At 67.4% G+C, this 25218-nt stretch overlaps 2 protein-coding genes across 2 annotated transcripts; both read right to left on the reverse strand.

Moving 5' to 3' along the window:
• Positions 1–109: 109 nt before the first annotated feature.
• On the reverse strand, positions 110–14606 carry CASC3 (CASC3 exon junction complex subunit). The gene is made up of 13 exons (XM_054176798.1): positions 14323–14606; positions 13054–13081; positions 12482–12519; positions 9738–9896; positions 9502–9653; positions 8927–9103; positions 7797–8458; positions 5173–5237; positions 4854–4968; positions 3943–4044; positions 2910–3124; positions 1819–1941; positions 110–539 (listed from the first exon to the last, which is right to left on the reverse strand). The coding sequence occupies exons 1-13, from the start codon at positions 14578–14580 to the stop codon at positions 498–500; spliced, it is 2136 nt and encodes a 711-aa protein (XP_054032773.1). The 5' UTR covers positions 14581–14606; the 3' UTR covers positions 110–497.
• A 1704-nt stretch (positions 14607–16310) lies between these two features.
• MSL1 (MSL complex subunit 1) lies at positions 16311–23061 on the reverse strand. Its single transcript, XM_054176759.1, has 8 exons — positions 22822–23061; positions 19272–19495; positions 18437–18825; positions 17521–17585; positions 17163–17230; positions 16760–16884; positions 16560–16632; positions 16311–16438 (listed from the first exon to the last, which is right to left on the reverse strand). The coding sequence occupies exons 1-8, from the start codon at positions 22963–22965 to the stop codon at positions 16348–16350; spliced, it is 1179 nt and encodes a 392-aa protein (XP_054032734.1). The 5' UTR covers positions 22966–23061; the 3' UTR covers positions 16311–16347.
• Between the last annotated feature and the right edge of the window lie 2157 nt (positions 23062–25218).

Genomic DNA, 25218 nt, shown 5'->3' on the forward strand with positions numbered 1-25218 from the left:
CATTCCAAGCCAGCCTTGGGACCAGGAGCGAACCGCCCAGCTGGCTGCAGGGGGCACAGGGGGTCCCTGACAGCTCTCCACCAGACAAACGAGTCCAGAAGTACCCAAAAGAAACAAATCAGCTTTACTGAGGGAGCTGCTCCAGCTCTTAAATACAAAGGGGGAGAGAGCACAACCAAGCCGGGGGAGGGGAGAGGGCAGCGGCGCAGGGGGAGACGCTGAGGGAGGTCGTGGCCAGAGGGCCGACGCTGGGGGCTGGTTCCTCGGTGACCTCAGTGCCCCAGTGCAGGAGGGGGGAGGGCAGAGCAGCAGCAGCCAGGTGGTCTTTGGGAGGGCACCAGGAAAGCCAGGGAGGGAAGTGCCCAGCCCTGGGCACAGGACGGTGCAGCCGGTGGCATCCTGCTGCCTCCCCCAGGCGCAGGGCAGCAGCCTCTCCCGAGGAGCTTCCTCCCTGCTGAGGAGCTGAGTCTGGCACTGGCACTGGCACTGGCACTGCCCTACGTGTTGGTCCTCTCCTTGGCCTTCTCCCCTTTGCTGTCCTGCTGGGGAAGAGCAGAGAGAAGCAGAGGTTGAGGCTGCCCTGCTGCCAGCACCCTGTGGGGGTCGTGCTGCTGTCCCCTGGGATGTCCTGGGAGGGGTTGGGAGGGACCCTGAAGCTCAGCCAGTGCCAGCCCCCTGCCGTGGGCAGGGACCCCTCCCCCCAGCCCAGGCTGCTCAGGGCCTCATCCAGCCTGGCCCTGAGCACCTCCAGGCAGGGGGCAGCCACAGCCTCCCTGGGCAGCCTGTGCCAGGCTCTCCCCACCCTCACTGCCAACAATTTCTTCCTCCTCTCCAGTCCCAATCTCTCCTCTGCCAGCTCAAAGTCATTGTCCTCACCCTGGCACCCCCAGCCCTTGTCACCAGTCCCCCCCCAGCTCTCCTGGAGCCTCTTCAGGTACTGGAAGGCTGCTCTGAGGTCTCCCAGCCTGTGCCCAGAGGTGCTGCTTGGGTGCCAAACACAACCAGCTCCCACCCCTGCCTCTGGCTGCCTCTGTGCCCACTCTAGGCACAACCAGCTCCCTGCAGCCCAACTCTGCTCCTGGATCAGCCCCTTCCACAGGGCCCCTCACCCTGGGCCCCCTCCCTCCAAATGCAGGCTCCCAGCCCTCAGCACACAGAGGGGGAGCAGCAGCCTGGGCCTGGGCCTGGGCCTGCCACGGCTCAGCCTCACTCGTGGCAAAGGAACCCAGAGGCACAGGGGGGGCACAGCAGGGGCACTGCAGCGTGGGCACTGCAGTGTGGGCACAGGGGGCACTGCAGTGTGGGCACAGGGGGCACTGCAGTGTGGGCACAGGGGGCACTGCAGCGTGGGCACTGCAGCGTGGGCACAGGGGGCACTGCTCCAGGCGAGGGGCAGGGGAAGCAAACCCAGCCCAGAGGAACAGCTCCCAGCTCTGGAGAGCCTCGAAGGCTGCTGGGGCTGATCACCTGCTGGGGTCTGCACAGCTCTTCCTGCAGGGCAGTCACTGCCTCCCGGGGGCTCAGGAGGGGACTTTCCTCTCTCTGCTCTCCACACTCCTCTGGTCCCTGCCCTGAGTGACCACCACAGCAGGACAAAGTGAGAGCCAGCTCTGCACTTCCTTCTGAGGGTTTAGCTTACAGGTGTCTGGCAACTCAGGCTCAGTGGAGCCCTGCTCCCCACCTGCAACGAGAAGCTGAGGTTTGGCACAGGTCAGACAGGTTCAAGCTGGGGATTTGCTTTGTGGGCTGGAGGGGAGGGAGCAGCACCAAGCCCCCCCCAGGGCACAGCAGAGGCTCGGGGGGGGGAGGGGACAGTACCTCGGGAGGTGGAGGCTTGATGGTGACCGGCTGGGAGGCGCGGCGGGGCGGCGACGGCTTGGGCTGCACTTGCTGCTGGACAGTGTTGTAGTAGGTGACCCCTCCATACACCTGGGACTGGGCCTGCGGTCCCCAGAGAGCAGGAGGTCAGCATCCCACAGTTCCAGGCTGCTGGCAGGGACCCCTGCAGCTCACCCAGTCCACCCCCAACCTCCCTGCCCCAGCAGGGCACCCACAGCAGCTTGCCCAGCAGCACGACGGCCTGGGGGGGGGGGCTGGAAGCTCTCCAGGGCAGGCTCCACAGCCTCTCTGGGCAGCCTGCTCCAGGGCCCTGCCACCCTCACAGCAAAGAAGCTTCTCCTCCTGCCCAGACAGAAGCTCTGCAGCTCCCAGCAGGAGAGCTTCCTTCAGCCCCCAGCAGTTCCCAACCCCCACAGAAGAGCTGTGCCCTGCAGCAGCAGCAGCAAGGCAGCAGAGAGCTTCCCTCGGCACCAAGAGGCCCTCCAGCTGCCCAGGGGCTCAGGGTCTGCCCCAGGAGCAGGCTGAGTGCTTGCTGGGATGGGCAGGGAGGCTGCAGGGCAGGGCAGGGAGGCTGCTGGGCAGGGCAGGGAGGCTGCAGGGCAGGGCAGGGAGGCTGCAGGGCTCAGGCAGTGTGCACAGCTCCTGCCTGCCGCTGCGTGTCAGCCGTGGGCTGCTCCAACCCAGGCCAGGAGGCTTCCCCAGCAGGGCACCCACAGAGAACTGCCTCCTGCCCCCTCCCTCCCTCCCTCTGCCCCCTGCCCCCTCCCAGCCCAGTGCTGCTCATGGACCCCCTGGCCAGAGCACAGCCCCAGCCACTTCCCAGCCTCCCTCCCTCCCTCCCCAGGGGCTTCCAAAGCCATTTCTGAGGTGTCCTGGGCTCAGCATGGAGCTGCAGGGGATGCCACAGCTCACAGGCTGCTGCTGGGCTGCCTCCCTGCTCTGCAGGGGAAGATCTCCACCAGCACAGACCCTACCCCCAGCAGCCATGGGAGCAGTCCCTTTGCTGTTGCCCTCCCCCTGCAGAGCTCCCCAGCCTCCCCCCAGCCCAGGAGCCATCTGCTGCAGCTCACCTGTGTGTTGGAATAGAGATGAGGAGGGGGTGGAGGAGGAAGAGCTCCTGGGGGGTAGGGGTAGCCAGGATTGCCAAAATTCATCACTCCAGGAGGGGAGAAGTAAGTTGGAGCCAGCAGCTGCTGCGGGGGGGGCTGGCCTGGGGGCATGGAGACTGGTGGAGGGTAGAGGCCAGGGTTTGCCAGGGGGGCTGGGGGCTGGTGGGGATGCAAACCTGGGGGAGAGAGAGGGAGAAGCTGAGTTTGACATCTGGGGGGGAGCTGGGAAGCAGCTGAGTGAGGCCAGGGTGTCCTGGGGGCTGCTGGGGCAGCTGTGATGGCAGCAGGGAGAAGCAGGGCTGGGCTCAGAGGCAGCCCCCAGCCCTCAGCCCCTGCCCAGGGCTGGGCTCTGTTCCCTGGGACCAGACACTGCCCTGCCCAGCACACCCCCTCCAGGCAATGCCTCCTGGTGGGGAAGATGGAGGCTGTGCCAGTGCCACAGCTCTCAGCCCTGCCTCTGATCCAGGAGCAGCAGGGGCTGCAGAGCCAGCCTGGCACAGCAGCTGGCAGAGCCAAGCACCCCACTGAAGGGGAAGTGACTCAGCCAGGAGGGGCTGTGCAGGACCTGCAGACATCCAGCTGCAGGCTGCCAAACCCTTCCCCTCCCCTTGGTGCTGTGCTGGCTGCAGAGGCCAGGAGAGTCCTTCCTCCCTCCCCTGAAATCCACCCTGGGGCAGGCTCCTGCCTGAGGGGAGCTGAGGGAAGCAGAGCTGCTCCACACAGCCATGGGACCCCTCCCACCAGCCCAGGCTGCTCCAGGCCTCATCCAGCCTGGCCTGGACCACCTGCAGCCTCCCTGGGCAGCCTGTGCCAGAGCCTCCCCACCCTCACTGCCAAGGGTTTCCTCATCTCTCCCATGCTGCAGCAAGAAGGGAAATGGATCCCCCCAGGGAGGAGGCTGTGCAAACCCAGAGCTGTCTGCTCCCCAGCACAGGCTGAGCTGCCCCAGGGCACCACCACAGCATCAGTGCCCAGCAGGCAGCTGGATCCTCACCTGGATGAGGAGGGAGATGCATTTCTGGCTGGACAATCATCCCCTGGGGGGGCATTGGGGCTGGGTTCTCACTGTGGGTGTAGATTGGTCCCTGGAATTGTACTGCAAGAGACAAGACCTGGTCAGGAGAGGCTCCAAGGGGTTGGTTTCCCCCTCCTGCTGCAGCCAGCACACAGCTCCACGAGAGGAGCAGGGAGCTGGCAGCACTGCTCCCACCAGCAGAGTCTGCCAGGCTCCCAGATGCCACTGCAGAGCCTCCCACTGCTGGGTGAGGCAGGAGGCTGCTTGGGGAATTGCTGCTCCAACTCTTCAAGTGCTGCAGTGAAATCCTGACCCCTCCTGGGGCCAGCTCCTGGCCCACCCTGGGGCCAGCTCCTGGCCCACCCTGGGGCCAGCTCCTGGCCCACTCTGGCCCCAGCTCCTGGCCCACCCTGGCGCCAGCTCCTGGCCCACCCTGGCCCCAGCTCCTGGCCCACCCTGGCCCCAGCTCCTGGCCCACCCTGGCCCCAGCTCCTGGCCCCAGCTCCTGGCCCACCCTGGCCCCAGCTCCTGGCCCACCCTGGCCCCAGCTCCTGGCCCATCCCTCTGCCTTGTTCTGCCATCTTCTCTGCCTGTGAATGTCAAAGACATTGCTCTGATTTCCAGCTCATTCCAGCCCCAGCTCTCCCAGAGCAGCAGTGGCCTAAGGGGCCCAGGGAGGGGTGCTGGGAGCTCTGCTGTCCCTGCAGTGGCTTCACCACCACCCCAGGGAGGCTCAGAGCAGCCTTTGGCTTCTCCCAGGGGCAGGCAGCGACGCCGCCGGCGAAGGGAAGGAGCAAACAAAGCTCCTCCCCAGCAAGAGGAGCTGGGGGAGGCCTCCTGCTGCAGCTGCTGGGGGGTGAGCCCTGGGGGAGCAGGAGGGCAGCACTCACATGGGTCATAGTAGTGCCCCTCCACGATGCTGATGTGCATGGGGGGCGCAGGCTCCGGCACCGGCGCTCTCTGGCGCTGCGACGAGTAGCGCTTGACTCGGCCGCCCTGCACCGCCTGCAAGAGCCCAGGGAGGTCAGGAAGGGGCAGGGGGTGGGGCAGGGGCCCTCCCTCTGCCCCCACACCAGCCCCTAAATCCTCTTATGTGGGTCAGGCAGCCCCAGCAGCCAGGAAAGGGAAAGGCTGGGGCGTGCCAGGCAGCCCCGAGGCAGGGCCGGGCCGGCAGCAGCTGCTGCCCTGCACACACACACAGAGCTTTACCATCTCCTCCATCCTGTTGAACTGAGGTGGTGGCCCAGTTCCCACGTGCATATGGTTAGGAATACCTGTGGAAGAAACCAACTGCTTATTATGGGCTGCATCCTGGGCAGGGAGCCCCCTCAGCCCCCCCCAGGGCACCGGCAGGAGGCGGTGGGCGAGCGCGAGCCTGGCAGCCTGGGGGCTGGCAGCTGCCAACAGGCTCAGCTCTGCCTTTTGGGAGCAGGGAGCTGGCAGCTCCACCTCCCAGCCTGCAATCTGAGAGGTCTGGAGACAAGGCTCAGGAGCTGCTGTGCCCCTGCAACCATCCAGGCTGCTCCACACCTTCCACCTTTGCTCAACGCCAGCCCCAGCCCCCCGCCGGGAAGCCAGGCCCTGCCCCCTGGCACAGCATCTGCCCACAGCAGGGCATGGGCTGGGCATGGGCAGGCTGCACTCTGAGCCCTCTCTGGGGTGGGGCTGCCCCTGGCACAGGCTCCTTCAACTCAGGCTCCACAGCCATGGTGCACAACTCAGGCTGCAGGTGAGGAAGTCCTGGGCAGGGAGGGCCTGGCCCAGGCTGCCAGGGAGGCTGCGGCTGCCCTCGGCCTGCAGCTGCTCAAGGCCCAGCTGCAGGAGGGGTCCCTGCCCAGGGCAGGGGCTTGCAATGGGTGACCCTGCAGGTCCCTGCCAAGCCAATCCATGCCATCAACCTACAACAGCAGGGTGCCAAGGGCAGCAGGGCACAGGGGGCCAAGGGCTGCAGGGCACAGGGGGCCAAGGGCTGCAGGGCACAGGGGGCCAAGGGCTGCAGGGCACAGGGGGCCAAGGGCTGCAGGGCACAGGGGGCCAAGGGCAGCAGGGCACAGGGGGCCAAGGGCTGCAGGGCACAGGGGGCCAAGGGCAGCAGGGCACAGGGGGCCAAGGGCTGCAGGGCACAGGGGGCCAAGGGCTGCAGGGCACAGGGGGCCAAGGGCTGCAGGGCACAGGGGGCCAAGGGCAGCAGGGCACAGGGGGCCAAGGGCTGCAGGGCACAGGGGGCCAAGGGCAGCAGGGCACAGGGGGCCAAGGGCAGCAGGGCACAGGGGGCCAAGGGCTGCAGGGCACAGGGGGCCAAGGGCTGCAGGGCACTGCCAGGGGGCAAAGCAGCCAGCCCATGGCTCACTGATGCACAGCCTGGTGGCTCACCCAGAATCCACTCCTGCCAGGGGGGGAAAGTGGAGCAGAAGTTGTTCCACCTGAGGAGGAACTTCCTTGCTTTGAGGGTGGCAGAGCCCTGGAGCAGGCAGCCCAGGGAGGTGCTGCAGCCTCCACCTCTGGAGGCATTCAAGGCCCCTCTGGAGCTGTTCCTGTGTGCCCTGCCCTGGCACAGGGCTGGACTTGCTGATCCCCAGAGGTGCCCTCCAAGCCCTGCCACACTGTGCCTGTGTGCCAGGGCAGTGCCACATCCCTCCCACAGCCACCCAGTGCCCTCCTGCCTGCAGCCCAGAGCTCCCTCAGGCTAACTTCAGGAAGCTGCTTTATTAAACCCCCAAACCAAACCCAAAGGAGTTCCTAACCTCAGCTGCCAACCACAGCACCTCTGGACTCTCCCTCCCCTCCTGCTGCCCCCTCCCAGCCCAGCCCCAGGCTCTGCTCACAGAGACTTTCCCACTCAAGATGACTTTCTGCTTTCATGACCTAAGCCTCCAGAGACACTTCAGAAAGCAGCTCAGTCTCTGCCTTCTCCTTGCTCCACTTCCATTTCCCTCAGGAAGAAGTCTGACACTCCCCAGAAAAGCCTCTGGTGCTGCCAAGAGATAATTGCCCCCCAAGGACCTCTCACATGGATGCTCAGCTGGAGCTCAGGCCCCTGCTGGCAGGGGGCAGCTGAGCCACTGCCCCCTCCCTCAGCTGCCAGCACAGCAGCTTCCTTCAGCCAGCCACAAAAGGATCCTCCAGTCTCAGCCAGGCCTTAGCCAGTGGCAAACCTCAGTGCTGGGAGCTGATAACCACAGGGAAGCTGCCTCCCTCCCCAGCAGGAGCTGCATTACTCACTCCCTGCCCTGCCCTTGCTCCCTGCCCTGCCAGCTGAGCACCCAGACTCCAGCTCAAAGCAGCACAGAATGGGCTGGGTTGGAAGGGACCTTCAGGATCAGCCAGTTCCAAGCCCCTGCCATGGGCAGGGACCCCTCCCCCCAGCCCAGGCTGCTCCAGGCCTCATCCAGCCTGGTCCTGAACACCTCCAGGGAGGGGGCAGCCACAGCCTCCCTGGGCAGCCTGTGCCAGGCTCTCCCCAGCCTCACTGCCAAGACCTTCTTCCTCCTCTCCAGTCTGAACCTGCCCTCCTCAAGCCTCAGTCCATTCCCCCTCATCAGTCCAAGCCCTTGTCTCACCCTGAGTCACCCCACACAGAGGACTTCAGCTCCAGTGAAGCTTCCTCACCCTCACCACAGGGCAGAGAGAGGGGGAAAGGATCTCCTCTTAGCTCCTCCCCAGCTCTGATCCAGGATGTTTCCTCTTCCCTTTTCTCCTCTGTTTTGTGCCTGCCTCCACTGTGCCTCCCCAGCAGCACCCACCACTGCCAGCCTGAGCCTGGCCTGAGGCAGCTGAGGCCTGGCCAAGCACTCAGAGCCTGGGGGCTGCCCTGAGCTGCTGCAGCCACTTACCCCTCAGCTCCCGGGGCTGGATGAACTGCGACTGCCCCGGGGCCCAGTTCTGCTCAGCCAGGTTCATTTGGCTCATCTCTGGCTCCAGTCCATCCAGGCTGGCTTCCTCTGGAGCCTCCCAGCTGTTGCTCTTGGCTGGTGGGGAGGCCGCCTCGGCCTGCAGCGGCTTTGGGGGCGCAGGAGCCGGCGCCTCGGGGGCGGCCGCGTCGTCCGCCGGCTTCCCCGCGTCCCCGGCCTTGGCCCTGGTCCTCCTCGCCCGGGAGTAGGACTTCTTCTCCACTGGCCTGTCTGGGGGGGGCTGCGCAGCCTCAGCAGCTGCTGCCTGGCTGTCCAAAGCAGCCTCCTCCTTGCCAGGGCTGCCCTGGCCGTGGGCTGCCTGCGCCTCGGGGGACTTGTCCCTGGCCGGGCTCTGCCGGCCGCGCTGGGCCCGGGCGCTGCCGTCCTGCGCCGGCGCCTCGGCGGCGCGGTGGCTGCCGCGGCTCTCCTTGTAGCCCCCCAGCCTTGGGTAGCTCCTAGGAGGGGGCATCCTCCCTGTGCCTGCAGAGCTCCTGCTGGTGAAGGTTCTGGGGGGAGCTGAAGTGCTGTCTGCACCTTGGTGCCTCGGGGGCTTGCTGGGCCTCTCGCCGGCCCAGTTTGGGTCTCGCTGGGGAGGGCTCCCGAACCTGAGGGAGGGAAGCAGAGCAAAGGCTGCAAGGAGCTCCCTGAGGGAGAGAGAGAGAGAGAGGTGCTGCTGTGCCAGGGGGCACTGCACCCCCGGCTGCCAGCACCAAGGTCCCAGCCCAGGGCCAAAGCCAACCCCAGAGCTCAGAGCTTTTCCCCTCGGAGCCCTCTCCCTCTGGGATGTTTGTGAACAGCTGGGGGGTGGGGGGCAAGGGGCCAGGCTCCTCCCTGTGGGTCCTGGCACAGGGCAAGGAGCAGCAGACACAAACTGGGGCACAGGAAGCTCCACTCCAACGTGAGCAGAAGCTGTGGTGGGAGGCTGCTGGGGGCCTGGGGCAGGGGCTGCGGAGCCTCCTTCTGTGGAGCCCTTCCAGCCCCACCTGGATGCGCCCCTGGGTGCCCCTGCTCTGGCAGGGGGTGGGGCCTGCTCTCTGGGGGTCCCTGGGCCAGGCTGGGGCCCTGCTGCCCACCTGGGCTTGCGCATCCTCCGGGGCTTGATGTCCTCGGGGCTGTGGGCGGCTCGGATGTCGTAGCCGTAGAGAGCGATCAGCTCCTGCCTGGTCTTGGGGGCCTGCTCGTCCTCCCGGAACTTGTCGTGCTCCCAGCGCCCTTCATCCTTCCACAGCTTCCTCTGGCGCCCCTTGGGCCTGCCACAGGGACCAGGGGGCTGGAGGCAAAGCCCAGAGGCCCCAGGGCAGGCAGCATCTCCCCCTCCCCCCCGGCCGCCCCTGCCCCGCAGCTGCTGCTCTGCCCACAGCAGCCTCTGAAAGGCAGCAAAGAGAGGCAGCAGCAGCAGGCTTGGCCTGCACCACCCTCAGCCCTGCTTCACAGCTCAGAGCTCAGCAAGGGCAGGCTCTGGGCCTGCACTCCCCACAGCCTCTCCTACGGAACAGCTGCGATGCCCTGGGAGGGCACCGGGAGCGAGAGAGCAGAGAGGGGCCTGGGGCTCAGCCTGCCCCTGGCGGGCAGGGGCTGGGCAGGGGCTGGGGGCCGGGCAGGGGGCCGGGCAGGGGGCAGGGGGCCGGGCAGGGGGCTGGGCACCTACCTGACCTCCTCCTCCTGCGTCTGCCCCCGCAGGTCGTGCTCGAAGAAGAGCCCCTTGCGGGGGATGTAGGCCGGGTTCTTCCTGTCCTCGTCGTCGTCCAGGTGCCTGGGCACCTTCTTGCCGGCCTTGTTCTCCAGGGGCTCGGTGCTCTCCTGTGGGCATCAGGCAGCTGTGCCCCCTGCGGCAGCGCCCCCTGCCGCCGGCCCCCGCCCGCGCGGCGCAGCTCCGGCTCCTACCTGCCCGTCGCCGCTCTGCCGCTCGCCGGTCACCGCCCCCCGGGGCTCGGCTTTCTCCTCTGCCTTCCCTGCCTTCGCGGCTGACTCGCAGGAGCCGTTGCTGTCCTGCTTCAGCTCCGCCTTGGCGCTCTCTTCCTCGCTGTAATCCTCCTCCTCTGCCTGGAGGAGCCCCGCGGCCTTAGCAGCAGCTCCCCCGGGGACCTCCCCACACCGCTCCCCGGACCCGGGGAAGGGGTTGGGTGGGAAGGGACCTCGGGGACCAGCCGGCTCCGAGCCCCTGCCAGGGGCAGGGACCCCTCCCCCCAGCCCAGGCTGCTCCAGGCCTCATCCAGCCTGGCCTTGAACGCCTCCAGGGAGGGGGCAGCCACAGCCTCCCTGGGCAGCCTGTGCCAGAGTCTCCCAACCCTCCCTGCCAAGAATTCCTTCCTCATCTCCACTCTCAATCTGCCCTCCCCGAGCTTCCATCCACTCCCTCTCATCCTATCTCATCCAAGCAGCCCTGGAGGCAGATCCCTGTCCCAGCTGCTGGGCCTGAATCTCTCCAGGCAGAGCCTTAGCTCTCAAGGTCCACAAAAACACAGAGATAAAGCCCAAGCCCAGCAGCTCTCCCCACCGGCGACAGCAGCTCCAACGCTGAGGCTCTGCAGAGCCAGCCCCAGCTCCCCTCTGCCTGCTCCCCAAGCACAGAGCTCAGCACAAGCTCAGCTGGAGCAGCGAAGAGCCCTCAGCTCCTTGCCCCAGCGAGGGCCGGGCTGCAGGCTCCCCGCAGCGCCTGGGCTGACTCACTCGCAGCACTCTGCCCGCAGGAGCCTGACCTCGTTTCACCCTCCAGGAGCCTGCAAGCCTCGGGACCGGCCCTAAAAATAGCTGTGGGTGATTAACAAAACGCTGCTCCCTTGCTGCCTTTCAACGCAGCCCATTTGCACATCAACTGCTGCCTTTGTTGCCGCCGGGGAAGCCCAGCCGGGCATTATTTTTAGGCACGGGAAGAGTCATCCCGGCAGGGCAGTGATGCAATGGCCCTGCGGCTCCGGGCCCTGCCCTGCGGCTCCGGGCCCTGCCCTGCGGCTCCGGGCCCTGCCCTGCGGCTCCGGGCCCTGCCCTGCGGCTCCGGGCCCTGCCCTGCAGCCTGCCAGCCGCGGGGAAGGTGAGGAGCTGCCTCTCACCTGCCTGCTGCTCTGCTCCTTCCTGGCTCCTGGCAGTGAGGAGAAGCTGAGGCAGCTCACAGCTCCTGGGAGCTTTGCTTTCATTCACTCATCGAAGCCTAAGCTGGTTTGGCTTGCAAGGGACCTGGCTAAGGATCAGCTGGTCAGGGGGGAGCTGGGCAGAAGGCTGGACCAGATGCTCTTAAAGGTCTTCTCCAGCCCCAAAGATTCTATGATCATCCAGCTGCAAACCCTCCTGTGACATCTCCTGGGACACCTCCTGTGGCATCAGCTTGCTCAAGGCCCCATCCAGCCTGGCTTGGAGCACTCCCAGGCTTGGAGCCTCCACAGCTTCTCTGGGCAAACTCTCCCAGTGCCTCAGCAGCCTCCTGGAGAAGAATTTGTTCCTAATGTCCACCCTAAATCCATCTTCTGCTACTCTCAAGCCACCAGCCCTCCTCCTGCCACTGCAAGCCTCTCTAACAAGGCCCTCCCCAGCTCCCCTGCAGCCCCTGGAAGGCTGCTCTAAGGCAACTCTCTCAGCCTGGCCTCACTGCAGAGCTGCTCCAGCCCTCAGATCATCTTCTTGGCCTCCTCTGGGCCTGCTCTAAGTCACCAATTCACAGCCCCTAGGAGCTTCCAGCTCATCTGCCTCATTGTTCTGGGCTTTCTCCCACTGCCCCCCTGCTGAAGCTCCCCCAGCAGCTGCCTCCAGTGAAGAGTTTCCACTAGGAAAACCTTTGCAGCTATCATTAGAAACCAGAACCTCCCTCAGCTTCCATTCCTCAACTGAGAACCCAGGGAAAGCCACAGCCAGGAGCTGCTGCCCAGGCCAGGCAGAGTGTCTCAGCCCACCCAAGGGCTGGGGGCTTCACCTCACAGCCCCAGTGCAGAGCTGCCAGCACCCAAGGGCTGGGTCACCCCTCCAGCTCCAGAAGCTGCCTGGGATGCTCCCAAGCCAGCATTTAGGCTTTTAACTCCAGCTGCTGGAAAGCTGAGGAGCAGCCTGCACAGCCTGGCTGGCCAGGGCAAACCCTGCTCCCAGGACCCCCACTCTGGGCTCCAGGAGTCCTCCCCTCCCCTTGCACCCTGCTCCTACACCCAGGACCTGCTCCTACACCCGGGGGCTGGGCAGGGGGGGGGCCGGGCAGGGGGGGGGCTGGGCAGGGGGGGGGCTGGGCAGGGGGGGGGCTGGGCAGGAGGGGGGCTGGGCAGGAGGGGGGCAGGGCGGGGGGGGGGGGCAGGGCGGGGGGGGGGGCAGGGCGGGGGGGGGGGCAGGGCGGGGGGGGGGGCTGGGCAGGAGGGGGGGGCTGGGCAGGGGGGGAGCTGGGCAGGGGGGGAGCTGGGCAGGAGGGGGGCTGGGCAGGAGGGGGGCTGGGCAGGAGGGGGGCTGGGCAGCGTGGGGCCCAGCCTGGCCCAGGCCACATCCCCCCTGCGGCTCGCCGGGGGCTGGCACGTGAGCTGGTGCCTGGGGGCTGGCAGCAGCCTGCAGGCAGGGGCAGGGCACAGAAGCAAGGACACAAACTGGGTTTCTGTGCTAAGATTCCACGGGGGGCAGGCAGCAGGCAGCAGCTGCCAGCAGCCAGGGGCTGCCCTTACCTCCGAGTCTTCGGCGCTTTCGTAGTCCGAGAGCACGGCTGGGGGCAGAGAGCAGCCTGGGGTCAGGGCAGCAGCTCCCCTGGCAGCCCCCCCCGCCCCCTACCCCCCCTCTGAGGGCAGCCTGGAGGCCAGCACCCTGCCTGGCACCGCTGCCAGCACACACAGGAGGAAACCAGCGTGGGTTTGGGGGGTGCTGTCCCTGCGCCCCCTCTGCGTGAGGACTTGGGGTGCCAGCAAGGGCAGGGCTGCTGCAGGAGGCATTTGCAGAGCAGCTTTTACCTTCCAAGGGCACACAGGACAAACCTGCCCTGCACTACATCAGGAACCCATCTCTCAGGGAGTATTTTGATGCTCCCATCCATTTCAGGCCATTTCCCTGCCCTGCCCTTGCTGGGGGCATCAGGGGGTTACACAGAGCCCATTCCCAGCCTGCAGCAGGGGGGGCTTGGAACACACCTCCCAGATCACCCAGGCCAACCACCAGCCCAAGACCACTGTGGCTACCAAACCATTCTGCCCAGGTGTTTTTGGCACACAGACAGCACCTGCAGTGCCAGGGGGTTGTCACTCACCATCTCCTTCAATGCCATCCTCACTCTCCTGCAGAGAGAAGCAGAAAGGGAGTTAGCAGCAGGGAGGTCACCGGCTCCCTGCAGCCCCCTGCAGCCCCAGACACAGTGACAAGGCTGGGCACCACACTGGCAAGGCTGGGCACCACACTGGCAAGGCTGGGCACCACACTGGCAAGGCTGGGCACCACACTGGCACCAGCCCCATCACATCCACCCTGGGATGCTCAGCTTCAGTGACTCAAGAAACAAACTCCTGGCATCATTCCAGAGCTGGGGGAATGAAGCACGAGGGGAAAAGGCACAAATGGCCTTAAGTGCTGTGGGGTGGAGGGAAAAGAGCAAAGGGAGAAGCCAGGCTGCCTTCCCTTGATCAGACAGAGCCAGGCAGCTCAGTGGGGAAGGGCAAGAGGGTTACTTAAAGCAGAGGCCCAGGGCTCATGAACAGAAGCTGAGCAGAACCAAGCTCATGCAGCCATCTGCTAGAGCCTCTGGTGACAGAAGCACAACCCTGTGCCTGGGAGAAGATGCTGGATGAAGCTGAACAGCTCAGAGCACAGCAAGCTTCTGGGAAAGGAGCAAGCTGATCCAGCTGGGCAGTGAAACAAGCTCAGATCCAAACTAAAACCCCAAAAGCAGTGTTAGTGAGATAAGGCCAAGCACCCAAACAGCCCAGCAGAGACACTGCAGCTGCAGAGGATCCTGAACTAACCAGGACAGGACAACAGCACAGCCAGCTGTGCCCTGAAGGAGGAGGATGCACCAGCACCCCACAGCAGAGCGACCCTGCAAAGGTGGAGGGCTGCAGCACCCCAAACCCCTCCTAAAGGCTTTGAATGCTCTCACTCACATCAACTGAAGCTGCTCAAAGTCGACACAGATCAAAGAGAGCCTGACCAGACAGAGACCCCCCCCTGACTCCCCAGGGAGGAGCCAGGACAAGGGACAGAAGCGAGGCCCTGGGTGCTGGGGGGCCGCAGAGCCCAGCAGCCCCCGGCCCTGCTCCCCCGCTGGCCTTGGGGTCCCAGTCCAATTCCTCAGCCTGCTGCCCCCTCAGCTTTCCAGCCCTGGTACCCCCACAGCCTGGTGCCCCCCAGAAGTCCCTCCCAACCCCCCCGGGTCTCACCGCCACCCCGGCTCCGAGCCCTGGGACTGTCCCCGGGTCCCAGCAACACTCCAGACCGCCCCCCCCCGGGCCCCCCCCGACGCCAGACCCCCAGCTCCTTCACCCCCTTGCACCTCCCACTCCCGAGCCCCCCCCCCCGCACTCACACACTCCGACTCCGGAGCGCTCTTGGCCGCACCCCCGGCAGCGCTTTCGGCTCCGCGGCCCCGCGGCCCAGCGCTGAGGGCCCCGGTGGCCCCCCGGGACGTGCGGTGCGACGGGCGGGGTGAGCCGGATCCCGATGCGGAGCCGGATGCGGAGCGGGAGCGGGCAGCGCTGGCGGCCGAGTCGGCGCTATCAGAGGCGGCCGAGTCCGAGTCGTCCTCGCTGTCCTGCGAGGCGCGCTGCCGCCGCCGGTCCGCCATCTTGGCCAGGCGCAGGGGCAGGCGGCGGCGCGGGGCACGACGGGACAGACTACACCTCCCGGCGGCCCCCGCGGCGCCTCGCGGCGCCGCCACCGTCCCGGCAGCCCTTGCGGCAGGGCCTCGCCCTGCTTCCCTCCCTCCCTCCCTCTCTCTCTCTGCCTCTCCACCGGCAGAGGGCAGGCGCGCGGAAGGGCACCGCGCCTGACGTCACAAGGCGGGCGGCGTCGCGCCGGCGGAAGTGACGTCACGCGCGGGGCGGGCGGGCAGCGGGCGGGAGGCAGCGGCCGTTTAGCTTCCTTTATTGTAAAAAAAACACCCGACCAACCGAAACCAAACCAACAGAAAGAGAAACAAAACCAAAACCAAACCAATAAACAAACCAAACACACACCCCCTCCCCCCCCCCCACACCGAAACAAAAGGGAACGGCGGCTCGCCCGCGCCCGGCGCCCTCCCCGGCGGCGCCCACACCAACCCCCCCCCCCGCCCCGGGCAGGCCCTGCCGCCGGCCTGCTCCCGCCCTCGGTTCTTGTTTAAACCAAGTTCCTTGAGTTTTAACTCTCTAACCCCGAGTTTCCTCCCGCTCCTTAACCCTGGTGCCAGAGAGCAGCTGGGGGAAGCAGCAGGAACAGGGAAACGGAGCCGTGAGGAGGGCGCAGGCCGCGGGCAGGGACGGGGGGGGGGGAGGGGGGTAAAATACAAAATAAAACCAAAAAAGCGTTTCCTGTGGCCATCTCCCCCTTTAATCCCGGCAGAAGGGCAGGCCGAGGAGAACCTAGCTGGAGTGGGGTCCCTCTAACCCCAGGGAGCTCCCTCCCCACCCGTCCGGCAGCACCAGCACCATCGGCGTCCACATCCAGCACCGACTGCAGCAGGGTGAGGCTGGGGGGCACCCGGGGGGCAAGGCTGGGGGCACCCAGAGGCAGGCGAGGGACAGCAGAGGGAAGCAGAGGCGCGGCCAGCTCTCTCTCACCACCTCAACTGCTTAGGGCACAATTTGCCATCCCCAGAATATTTAAATTATTTTAAAAAAACAAGGAAGAAAAGAGAACCAAAGCTCCTCCCCCGCCCCCCCTCCCCCCCCGTTGTGCGTTCAGCATTTCTAGTTCACAAAATAAAGAGGTTTGTGTTCGGGCTCTCCTCTGCCTCCTTCGCAGCCAACCCAAGAGGGGCAAAAAAACCTCCACAACCCAAAAGAGGCTTCCTGGCACTTTCTGGGGCCCTGCTCCGCTCCCCACTGCAGCAAGGGCACCAGCCACAGGGGGGGCCGGCTGGCAGTGCCCGCTGGCACCTCCCACGCTGCTCAGACACAAACTCTTTGTCCTCCTTTCCTACTCAATGAGGTGGCAGCAGCTGGCAGAGTCCTGGCAGGACGCAGCCTCCTTGGCTGGCAAATGTGGCACTCCGCAGCCCTGGCTCTGCTGCTCTCCTCCCTCCCGCTCCTGGCTCCGAGCCAAATGTCCAAACCGAACCCAAGGGTGGCTGCTGGAGGGGCAGGGGGCAGCGAGGGAGTGGCAGGATGGGCAGGCAGGCTGAGGTCTGCCCGCTGCCCCCCCCCCCTCCCCCCGTGCCCACCGGTGGGAAGCCTCCGGCGGCAGCTGCCCGGCGCCCGCCGCGGGCACGGCTGCCGGCACGGGCAGGGGGCGAGTCCGAGTAACGTGTGGCAAAACCCAACGGAACCAAACCAGGGGCGCAGGGGAACGAAACCACCCCTGGAGAAGGCAGGGGAGGGCCGCGGCCGTCGGCGCCGCCCGGTGCCAGCCGCAGCTACTTCCGGCAGGTCCGGTGCGGGGTCTGCTTCTTCTGCATCTCCAGCCGGCAGCGGCTGCGCTCGTCCAGCCAGGGCAGCTCGAAGTTCCTGCGGGCACAGCCGGCATCAGCGCCCGGCACCGCCCCGCTGGGCGGCACCGAGGGTGCCAGCGAGGGGAGCGGCGCCTGGCACCGCCCCGCCCTGTGCCCCCCCTGCCCGCGGTACTCACTGCGGGGTCAGTTTTGGTAAGGGCCTGCCGAAGGCAACCACAGGCAGGTAGGGGGTGATGAGCAAACTTTCCACTGCAGGCAGACACCAGAGGGTTACACGACCCCTGCCCGACCCCCCAGCACCCCTCCTGCCGACCCCCGACCCCCCAGCACCCTGCCCGCCCCCCCAGCCCCCCTGCCCGCCCCCCCAGCCCCTCACCATCATCTGGCTCAGGGAAGAATGAGGTAACTTCAGGCTCCGACTCCTGAATCCCTTTCCTTTTGTACATTCGGAGCTGCAGCCGCTGCAGGATTCTCTGCTCCCTGATCCGCTGGATGTCCCACCTGGGAAAGAGGAGATGCAGGCAGTGAGGAGCAGCAGGCAGAGCCTGGAGCCTGCTGGGCAGCTCAGGGGGCTGTGCCCGTGCCGGTGGCACCAGGCTGGCAGCGGTGCCAGAGCATCCCTCCTCCAGCAGCGTTTCTGTGCCTCGGATGATCAGAACTCGTTGTGTGTGTGTGTGTATCCCCCACGGGTGGCACCCCAGGGCCCTTCCCTGGGGGAGTGGGGTGCAGGTCCCCCTCTGCCAGGCACCCCATGCCACCAGCACCCCCTCTGCTCCCACCTTTTCCTTCGTTTCTCATCCAGCTCCAGCTTGGCATGCCGCTTGGCAAAGACGCTGTCATCCAGGTTCTGCAAGGACACAGAGGGTTGAGCGTCGCCCACCTGGCACTGGCATGGCCCTGCCCTGGCACCCAGAGCCCCCGTGGCGCAGAGGGGTTGGTCCTTCACCCCCACCCTAGCCCTCCCCACCCACGGCCAGGCTGTGCCAGGCTGTCTGTGTTGAAGGCCTGCGGCAGCCTCACGGCACAGCCGACGCCGGGAGCTGCACTCCTGCGGCAGCAAAGCAGCCAGGACGGTGCCAGCACCACCACCACCAGCCCTGGGCACAGCTGCTGTGCCCACCAGGATGCCAAACCTACCTCCAGGATGTCTGAGGGGTTGGGGTCTCTCAGGGGCTCCACGACATGGTCCCTCCAAGATGGAACTGCAGGAGCAGAGGCCAAGCTGTTACCCCACGGTGGCATCTGCCCCAGCCCTGCCAGCTCCCTGCCAGCCCAGCCCTGCCCTGGGCAGCACAGCTCAGCCCCCTCAAAGCCCCATCCTGAGCCAGGCTGGGCAATGCTGCCAGCTGAGGGCAGTGGGAGGTGGTGAGGAGGGGGCCTCAGGGGGCACAGAGCTCATCACCACCCAGCCCAGCAAACCTGAGCCACTCTGAGGGATGTGCCAGGATCCCTCTGGGCCCAGCACAGCCTCCAGCAGTGGCACCAGTGATTGGCACACCCACTGCTGCCGCTCCCCACGCTGCAGGACCCCAGCAGACTGCCCAGCATTGGGTGGCCAGCAGGAAGGGCACCAGGCCTGGGGCAGTGGGTGAGCCCCCAGAGGAAGCTGTGCTGTGCCATGGCGGCACAGACCGAGGGCACATTTCCCAACTGCCAACAGGAAGTTGCTTCACCCCCTGCTGGGTTGGGTCTGCAGGCTGCTGGGCAAAACAGGTGGCTAAAGCAGGGCACAACCGGTAGCCTTGCCCAGTGTGGCAGCCTGGCACATGCCAGAGCAGGGTTAAGCCAGCGATGTGCTTTGGGACAGCCCACGGCGGGCACCAGAGCTGCTGCCCCCCGTCAGGAGAGGAGGCTCCAGCATGGCACAACCGGCTGCACCTCTCCCACCACCACGCTGCCAGCTCTGGGGGGAGGCTGCCAAACCTCCTTCCCTAGCTGCGGGAGCCCCCTTCCAGCTGTGCCCCAGTGCCTGGCACACTGCAAGGGGCTCCCCTGGCACACCGTGGGGGGCACTCCCCTGGCACACCGTGGGGGGAGTCTCTCCATCACTCACTTGCTACAGTCTCCTCCTTCTTGGGGGAGGGCTCCCGCAGGGGCAGGGGCGAGGGGGGCGGCTGGTGCCAGCGGCAGAGGTACATCTCGGTGGTGGCCAGGTAGGGCAGGTCGTCCGCCTCGCTGCTGCCCAAGAAGCCTTTCTCCTTGGGGTGGGCACCGGGGCCCTTGGGCAGGGCCGAGGCTCGCAGGGGGGTCTCCAGCAGCGGCCTGGGCTTCTCGGGGGGCTCCTGGCTGCGCAGCTCTCGCTTGCAGACGCTGTCGGCCAGGGAGCCGCCGGAGTCCTCCTTCCCCGGGGAGTGCTTTGGGGTTTTGCTCTTCACTTTGGAGAACTCAGAGACCAACTTCTTGACAGGAGTCTTCCTCTCCCCGCTCCCAAACGTTGGCTTCCTGCGGGAGGACGAGGAGCTGAGCCCTCACCCTGCCCTGCGGCTGCTGGCTGCCAGCGCCGGGGCCCGGCCGCAGGGCAGGCGGACAGAAGGGCTCCCTGGCATCCTGGGGACCCCCTCCCTGCTCAGCCAGGCTTCCACAAGGCCTCCCCAGAACAGTGCCCCAGAGGATGTGCTGCCAGTGCCAGGCAGCCTCTCCAAGCAGCTCAAGGCTCACTGGGTTGAGCTGGCAGCTCTGTGCCCCTGGCCCTGGCAGCCCCATGGCCCTGGCAGCCCCTGGCCCTGACAGCCCTATGGCCCTGGCAGCTCTGTGCCCCTGGCCCTGGCAGCCCTATGGCCCTGGCAGCCCCATGGCCCTGGCAGCCCCATGGCCCTGGCAGCCCCATGGATGGAGGAGCTGAAGCCATGGGCGCAGTGCCCTCCTCACCCCCCGGGCACCCTCCCTACCTTTTATGCCCTTTGCCGTTCCTGCCGTAGGGGAAGTGCTTGGGCTGCAGGGTCGGGGGGGGCTCCAGCAGGTCCTGGGGGCACTCCAGGGGCAGCTTCTCGCAGGCCTCCACCTCTGGCTTCTCGTCCACCTCGAAGGCCTGGTAGATTCGGTGCTTCTCCCGCTCGCTGTCCTTCTTCACCAGCTGCACTCTCCTCTCCATGCGCTCGATGCGTGCCAGCAGCTGCCAACCCAGCGGGCAGGGCTCACCCCTGGGGTACGCCCCTGGGGGGCAACCCCCACAGGCACCCCTGCTCCATGGGCAGCTGCCTGCATGGTGCCCAGCCCGTGCACTGCCCTGCCTGTGCAGTGCCCTCATGGTGCCCAGCCTGTGCAGTGCCCTGCCTGTGCAGTGCCCTCATGGTGCCCAGCCTGTGCAGTGCCCTGCCTGTGCAGTGCCCTCATGGTGCCCAGCCTGTGCACTGCCCTGCCTGTGCAGTGCCCTCATGGTGCCCAGCCTGTGCACTGCCCTGCCTGTGCAGTGCCCTCATGGTGCCCAGCCCGTGCACTGCCCTGCCTGCATGGTGCCCTGCCTGTGCAGTGCCCTCATGGTGCCCAGCCCGTGCACTGCCCTGCCTGCATGGTGCCCTGCCTGTGCAGTGCCCTCATGGTGCCCAGCCCGTGCACTGCCCTGCCTGCATGGTGCCCTGCCTGTGCAGTGCCCTCATGGTGCCCAGCCCATGCACTGCCCTGCCTGTGCAGTGCCCTCATGGTGCCCAGCCTGTGCACTGCCCTGCCTGTGCAGTGCCCTCATGGTGCCCAGCCCATGCACTGCCCTGCCTGCATGGTGCCCTGCCTGTGCAGTGCCCTCATGGTGCCCAGCCCGTGCACTGCCCTGCCTGTGCAGTGCCCTCATGGTGCCCAGCCCATGCACTGCCCTGCCTGTGCAGTGCCCTCATGGTGCCCAGCCCATGCACTGCCCTGCCTGTGCAGTGCCCTCATGGTGCCCAGCCTGCACATCCCTTTGGCAGCAAGGCTACACCCCAGGAAAGAGCTGACTGGCAGCACCCACAGCTGAGCCACCACCCACTGGCACAAGCACTGTGGCACAGCTGTCACACAAGGTGCAGGATCAGTGCCACCCTGCTACAGTGCCCTGCCTGCAGCAAACTGTGCCCATCCTGGCATTAAGCTGGCAACCTCTTGGCTTGGGGTGCAGGAGAAGGTTTGTGAGGAGCCCTCAAACAGTGCCTGAGCTGTTGACACTCCAGCTCAGCAGGCTTGCTGGCATGCCAGGGTGCCATGGCTCATGCCAGCAGTGCCATGGCTGATGCCAGCCCTCCCAGAGGGGACAGGAGAGTGAGGGCAGGGCCAGGAGCCAGCGCTGGGCGCTGTGGGCATCACAGCCTGGACACCTGAAGCACAGCAGCAGCAGGCAGGAGCCAAGATGTCCAAGCAGCACAAAATGGCCACTTGGCCCCACGGCTGCAGGGCTGCAGCCAGCTGCAAGCTCCACGTTCTGGGGAGCAGTCTGGGGGTCTCCACCTCTGCTGCATCGTCCCCAGACATGCAGGGAGAGGGGGCAGGGAGGGTTTGTAATCAGGGTTGGGATCCAGCCCCCAGCTCAGTGACTCCTGCCCTCGGTGCCCCCCCTGCCGTCCCCAGCACCGGTGAGCTGCAGCCGTTTGGGGGGGGTCTGCTTGGCAAAGAGCCACGGGGGGGGGGTCCCAGCAGCACCCAGGGACATGGCTGGAGGCGGGGGGGGGGGGGGCACACACAAGAGCTGGGAGCAGCTCCCACTCCCTGTTTGCCTGCCTGGGGTCCCGGCTGGTCCCTGGTGCAGCCCTGCAGCTGCAGCCGCCCGGGAGGGCGCCGGGGGGGTGCAGCAGGGTTGCAGCTTCCCCGCTGCAGCTCCTCCCTGTTGGAGGCCTCCGCACACCGCAGGGACGCAGCCCCGCTGGCGGCACCACGTGGGCCAGGCCTGCCCTCCGCCACCGGGGCCACTACCGGGGCCACTACCGGGGCCGCCCCCCGGGGCTGCCCCCGGGACCACCGCTGGGCAGTGCCAGCGCGGCCCTTGGCACGCTCTGTGGGGACGGCGGGCACACAGGCTGGCAGGCAAGCGTGTGCCAGGGCGTGGGGCAGCGCGGGCACGGCACTGGGTCACAATGCAGGCAGGGCACGGAGAGGCTGCAGCGCAGGCAGGGCACTGCCCCATGCCCGAGGGGCACAATGCGGTGCCCGGGCTGGGCCCCCCCGATATGCATGGGGCAAAGGAGTCAACCGTGGGGGGGCTAGGTGGGACTGGGGGGGGGGGAGTCCCCCAAAGCTGAAGGGAAGCAGCCTTGGAGCGGCTATGGGGAGTGGGGGCCCCAAAACTCAGGGGGTGCAGGGCAGGCAGACCTGGGGTTCGCTGGCCGGGGGGGGGGGGGGGGGAAGCCCCAACTCCGGCAGGAGGGACAGTCCCCTCTCGGGGGGGCGCGGGGAGGGTCCCCACGCGTGGCCGTGCCCACCCCCGCCCTGCCGGGGCCGCGGCCCCTTTAAGTTAACCCCCGCGCGTCGGGGCGCGCAGGGGCCGCGGGCTCTTTAAGGGCCCCCCCCGGGCCGGCTGCCATGGCGACGGGCGGCGGCCCGTTAACCCCCACCGGCCCGCCCCGCCCCGGGGCTTTGTGCCCCCGCCAGGCACCCTGCCCCCCGCCGGCCTTTGTCTGGGGGGGGAGGCACCGACCACCAAGCCCCCTCCCGGGCATCACTGCCTGGGGGGTATCAAACCCCCCTGCGGTGTCGGGGGGGGGGGGGGGGGCAGTTATTGCCCCCCCTAAGAAGTTAATCTGGGGAGGGGGGGGGGAGTATAAAGCCCCTGAGTGTCTTGGGAAGGGCACCGATGCCCCCTCAAGGGGATCTTTACAGCCCCCCAGAGCTGGGGGGGGGAGCATTAACTTCTGGGGTGCTGGGGGGGGGAATTAACCGCCAAGGAGAAGCATTAACCCCTGGGGTGCCACGGGGGGAGGCCGTTAGCCACAAGGAGGGGGGAACCCACGTGGCGGGGGGGCGTTAACCCCTACACGGGGGGTCGTTAACCCCTTGGGTGCCATGGGGAAGCTGGGGGGTGGGTGGAGGGCACTGCTTACCTGTTGGGGGTCAGAAACACCGCGGGGGGGGACCCCTGGATGTGTGCGTGGGGCGCACTGACCCTGGGTGGAGGTAACCGCGGGGGGGGACACACTCTGACCCTAGGGGGGTGTCACCAGCACTGGGGGGGGGGGAACCCCATGGTTTGTGTGTGGGGGTCACCGGTCTTGATGGGGGGGACCAACCCCAAGGGGGGGGGTAGGGTACCACACTCTGACCCTAGGGGGTGTCACCAGCACTTGGGGGGGGTAACCCCATGGGTTGGGTTGAGGGGGGGCACACTGCCCACGGTGGGGGCACTCCCCCCTGATGGGGGAGAGGGGGGTGGGACCTAGCCCCCGAGTGGGGTAGGGAACCACACACGGTCCCGGGGCGGGAGGTTAACCCCTTCCGTGCCGCCTTCCTTCCCCCCACCCTCCCCGCTGCCCCCCGCCGTACCGTGTCCCGCTCGGCCTTGAGCTCCTCGATCTGCCGCTCCTTGGCCTGCAGCTGCTGCTGCTGCTGCTCGATGAGGTCCAGCTGCAGCAGCAGGATCTGCCGCAGGCAGGCCGCCTGCCCCGGCGAGCCGCCGCCGGCCCCCATGCCGCCTCGCCGCGGGCCGCTCTTCCACTTGCTCTCGGCGGACACCGGCGGAGGAGGAAGAAGAGGGAGAGGAGGCCCCGCTTCGGTGTGCCGCGGCCCCGCTTCGGTGTGCCGCGGCCCCGCCGCTCCTTCCCCGCCGCCTCGCAGGGGTAGCCCCGTTTGGAAGCGCGGCCGAGCGCCGGCATCCCCCGGCCCAGCCTGCTTGCCCCCGGCCAGCGGCACCGGCACCGGCCCGGCCCAGCGCTGCTGCTGCTGCTGTTGTTGCTGCCGGTGCTGCTGCTGCTGCTGCTCCGGGGCCGCCGCCGCCGCCACCACCCCGCCGCCGCCGCGGCCCTTGTGTGCCCCCAGCGGCGGCGGCTCCCGGGGCCGGCGGGGCGGCGGGCGGTGCGGGGCGGTGGTGCCCTCCTCCTCCTCCTCCTCCTCCTCTTCCTCCTGCACCCCCCCCCGTGGCGGTTCGGCCGCCCGGAAGGCGGTAGACCTCATGGCCGCGGCCCACCGTTACCGCGCCGCACCGTTACCGCACCGTTACCGCAGCGGCGGCGGCCGCCGCCACCGGCTGCGCGGAGCGGGAGGGGAGGCGGAGGGCGGGGGGGGGAGCGGCGGTGGGGCCTCGCCGCCATCAGCGCCGCGCATCCCCCCGCCCCGGGACACGCCGGGCAGGGGCTACCCCCTCCCCTCCCGCCGCCCCCGAGACGGGACCCACGCGGGACCGATCCACGCGGGGGGTGCGGGGTCGGTACCGGGGGCAGGTCGAGGCCGAGGCCGCGCGGCGGCCCCCGGTTACCTTTAAACCGGGCTCGGTGCGCATGCGCCGGCAGCGGCGTCTGGTGGGGGAGCCGGGACCCCGGGGGTGAGCGGCGGGGCCGGTCTGCGGACGGGACGCACCGGGGGGTAGCTTACCCACCCGGGACGTGGGGTGAGCTGGACACGCCGGTCCTGCGTGGAGCCGAGGCCGAGGCCGCTCCCGCGCCGGCAGTACCGAGGCGCAGCCGCCCGGTGGCTCCCGAGCGCGGCGGCTCCGCCCGGAGCGCGCCCGGGTCCCGTGGTGTCCCCCACGCCCCACGCCGCGTCCCGCCGCCCTCCGGGGTCGCTCTGGTCTCGGCCCTGCCCCACGCTTTGCGGGGAACCCAGCCGGGAGCCCCTGCCCCGAAGGAAGGCAGAGCTGTGACCCACGGCCACGATGCCCCCACGCTGTGGGGAGGCCGCGGGGCGGGTTTGTCCTTCGTGGGCCTGGCTTCGGCAGTGCTCCCGCGGGGCTGCAGCCCCCCACCCGCGTACAGGCACACCCCCCGTGGGGTCTGCACCCCTTTCCCGTGTGTACGCCCTTCCCACGGGGGCCATAGCCCCCCCCATACTGACAGAGTTCTGCAGTTCCTGCAAGCCCTTGCACACAGCCCTCGCGTGGGGCCTCCCCCGGGGCTGCAGCCCCAGCATGCACACGCATGCAATGCACACGCATGCAATGCACACGCGTGTACACATCCCTGCAGCAAGGCACTGCAGCCCCGCTGCACACCCCTGCCCTGTGCTTCAGCTGCAGCATGCACATGCATGCACACGGACATGTATGCATACGGACATGCATGTACATGTGGACACACCCGCGCATGCACACACACCCCTGCAGCAAGGCACTGCAGCCCCTCCCCCGTGCACATCCCCACCCTGCTGCAGCTTCAGCATGCACACACACATGTATAAGTGCACATGCACAAACACACATGAACACACACCCCCTGCAGCAAGGCACTGCAGCAGCCCTGCACACAAGCCCCTGGTGCACACCTGCGTGCACATGCACGAACACACACCCCCTGCAGCAAGGCACTGCAGCAGCCCTGCATATGCTTGCCTGTGCTGCAGCCTTAATGCACACATAAGCACATGCAGGCACGCAGGCACGCGAGCACACATGTATGCAATGCATGCACACACATGCACACGTGAACATCCCCCTGCAGCGAACTATTGCGACCCCTGCATGCCCCCCCCCCGCTTCCTGCAGCCCCGGCGCACACACATGCCCATGCATGCACACAACATGCACATGCATGCACATGTATGACCACCCCCCCTGCAGCCCTGCTCGCAGCATTGCTCCCCACCCCCCCCGCAGCACACGGGGCCACAGAGGGTTCACGCGTGGCACGTGCCGGGGCCGCGCAGGGGACACGTGGGGGACGTGCCTCAGCGCAGAGCCCGCACTGGGGGGGGGAGGGGAGGGGAGGGAAGGGAAACACCCCTGCACCCACG

The sequence above is a fragment of the Dryobates pubescens genome, chromosome 36, assembly GCF_014839835.1.
Source record: "Dryobates pubescens isolate bDryPub1 chromosome 36, bDryPub1.pri, whole genome shotgun sequence".
In the NCBI taxonomy this organism is placed as follows: domain Eukaryota; kingdom Metazoa; phylum Chordata; class Aves; order Piciformes; family Picidae; genus Dryobates; species Dryobates pubescens.

Coding starts and splice junctions, on each gene's coding strand:
- CASC3 (XM_054176798.1), bottom strand. CDS start 14,580: ATGGCGGACCGGCGGCGGCAGCGCGCCTCGCAGGACAGCGAGGACGAC. Junction 9,654..9,737: donor GGCAGAGCGGCGACGGGCAG/GTAGGAGCCGGA, acceptor TGATGCCCACAG/GAGAGCACCGAGCCCCTGGA. Junction 3,125..3,942: donor GCATCTCCCTCCTCATCCAG/GTGAGGATCCAG, acceptor TCTCTCCCCCAG/GTTTGCATCCCCACCAGCCC.
- MSL1 (XM_054176759.1), bottom strand. CDS start 22,965: ATGGGGGCCGGCGGCGGCTCGCCGGGGCAGGCGGCCTGCCTGCGGCAG. Junction 17,586..18,436: donor GAAGGAGGAGACTGTAGCAA/GTGAGTGATGGA, acceptor CTGCTCCTGCAG/TTCCATCTTGGAGGGACCAT. Junction 17,231..17,520: donor ACCCCTCAGACATCCTGGAG/GTAGGTTTGGCA, acceptor GTGTCCTTGCAG/AACCTGGATGACAGCGTCTT.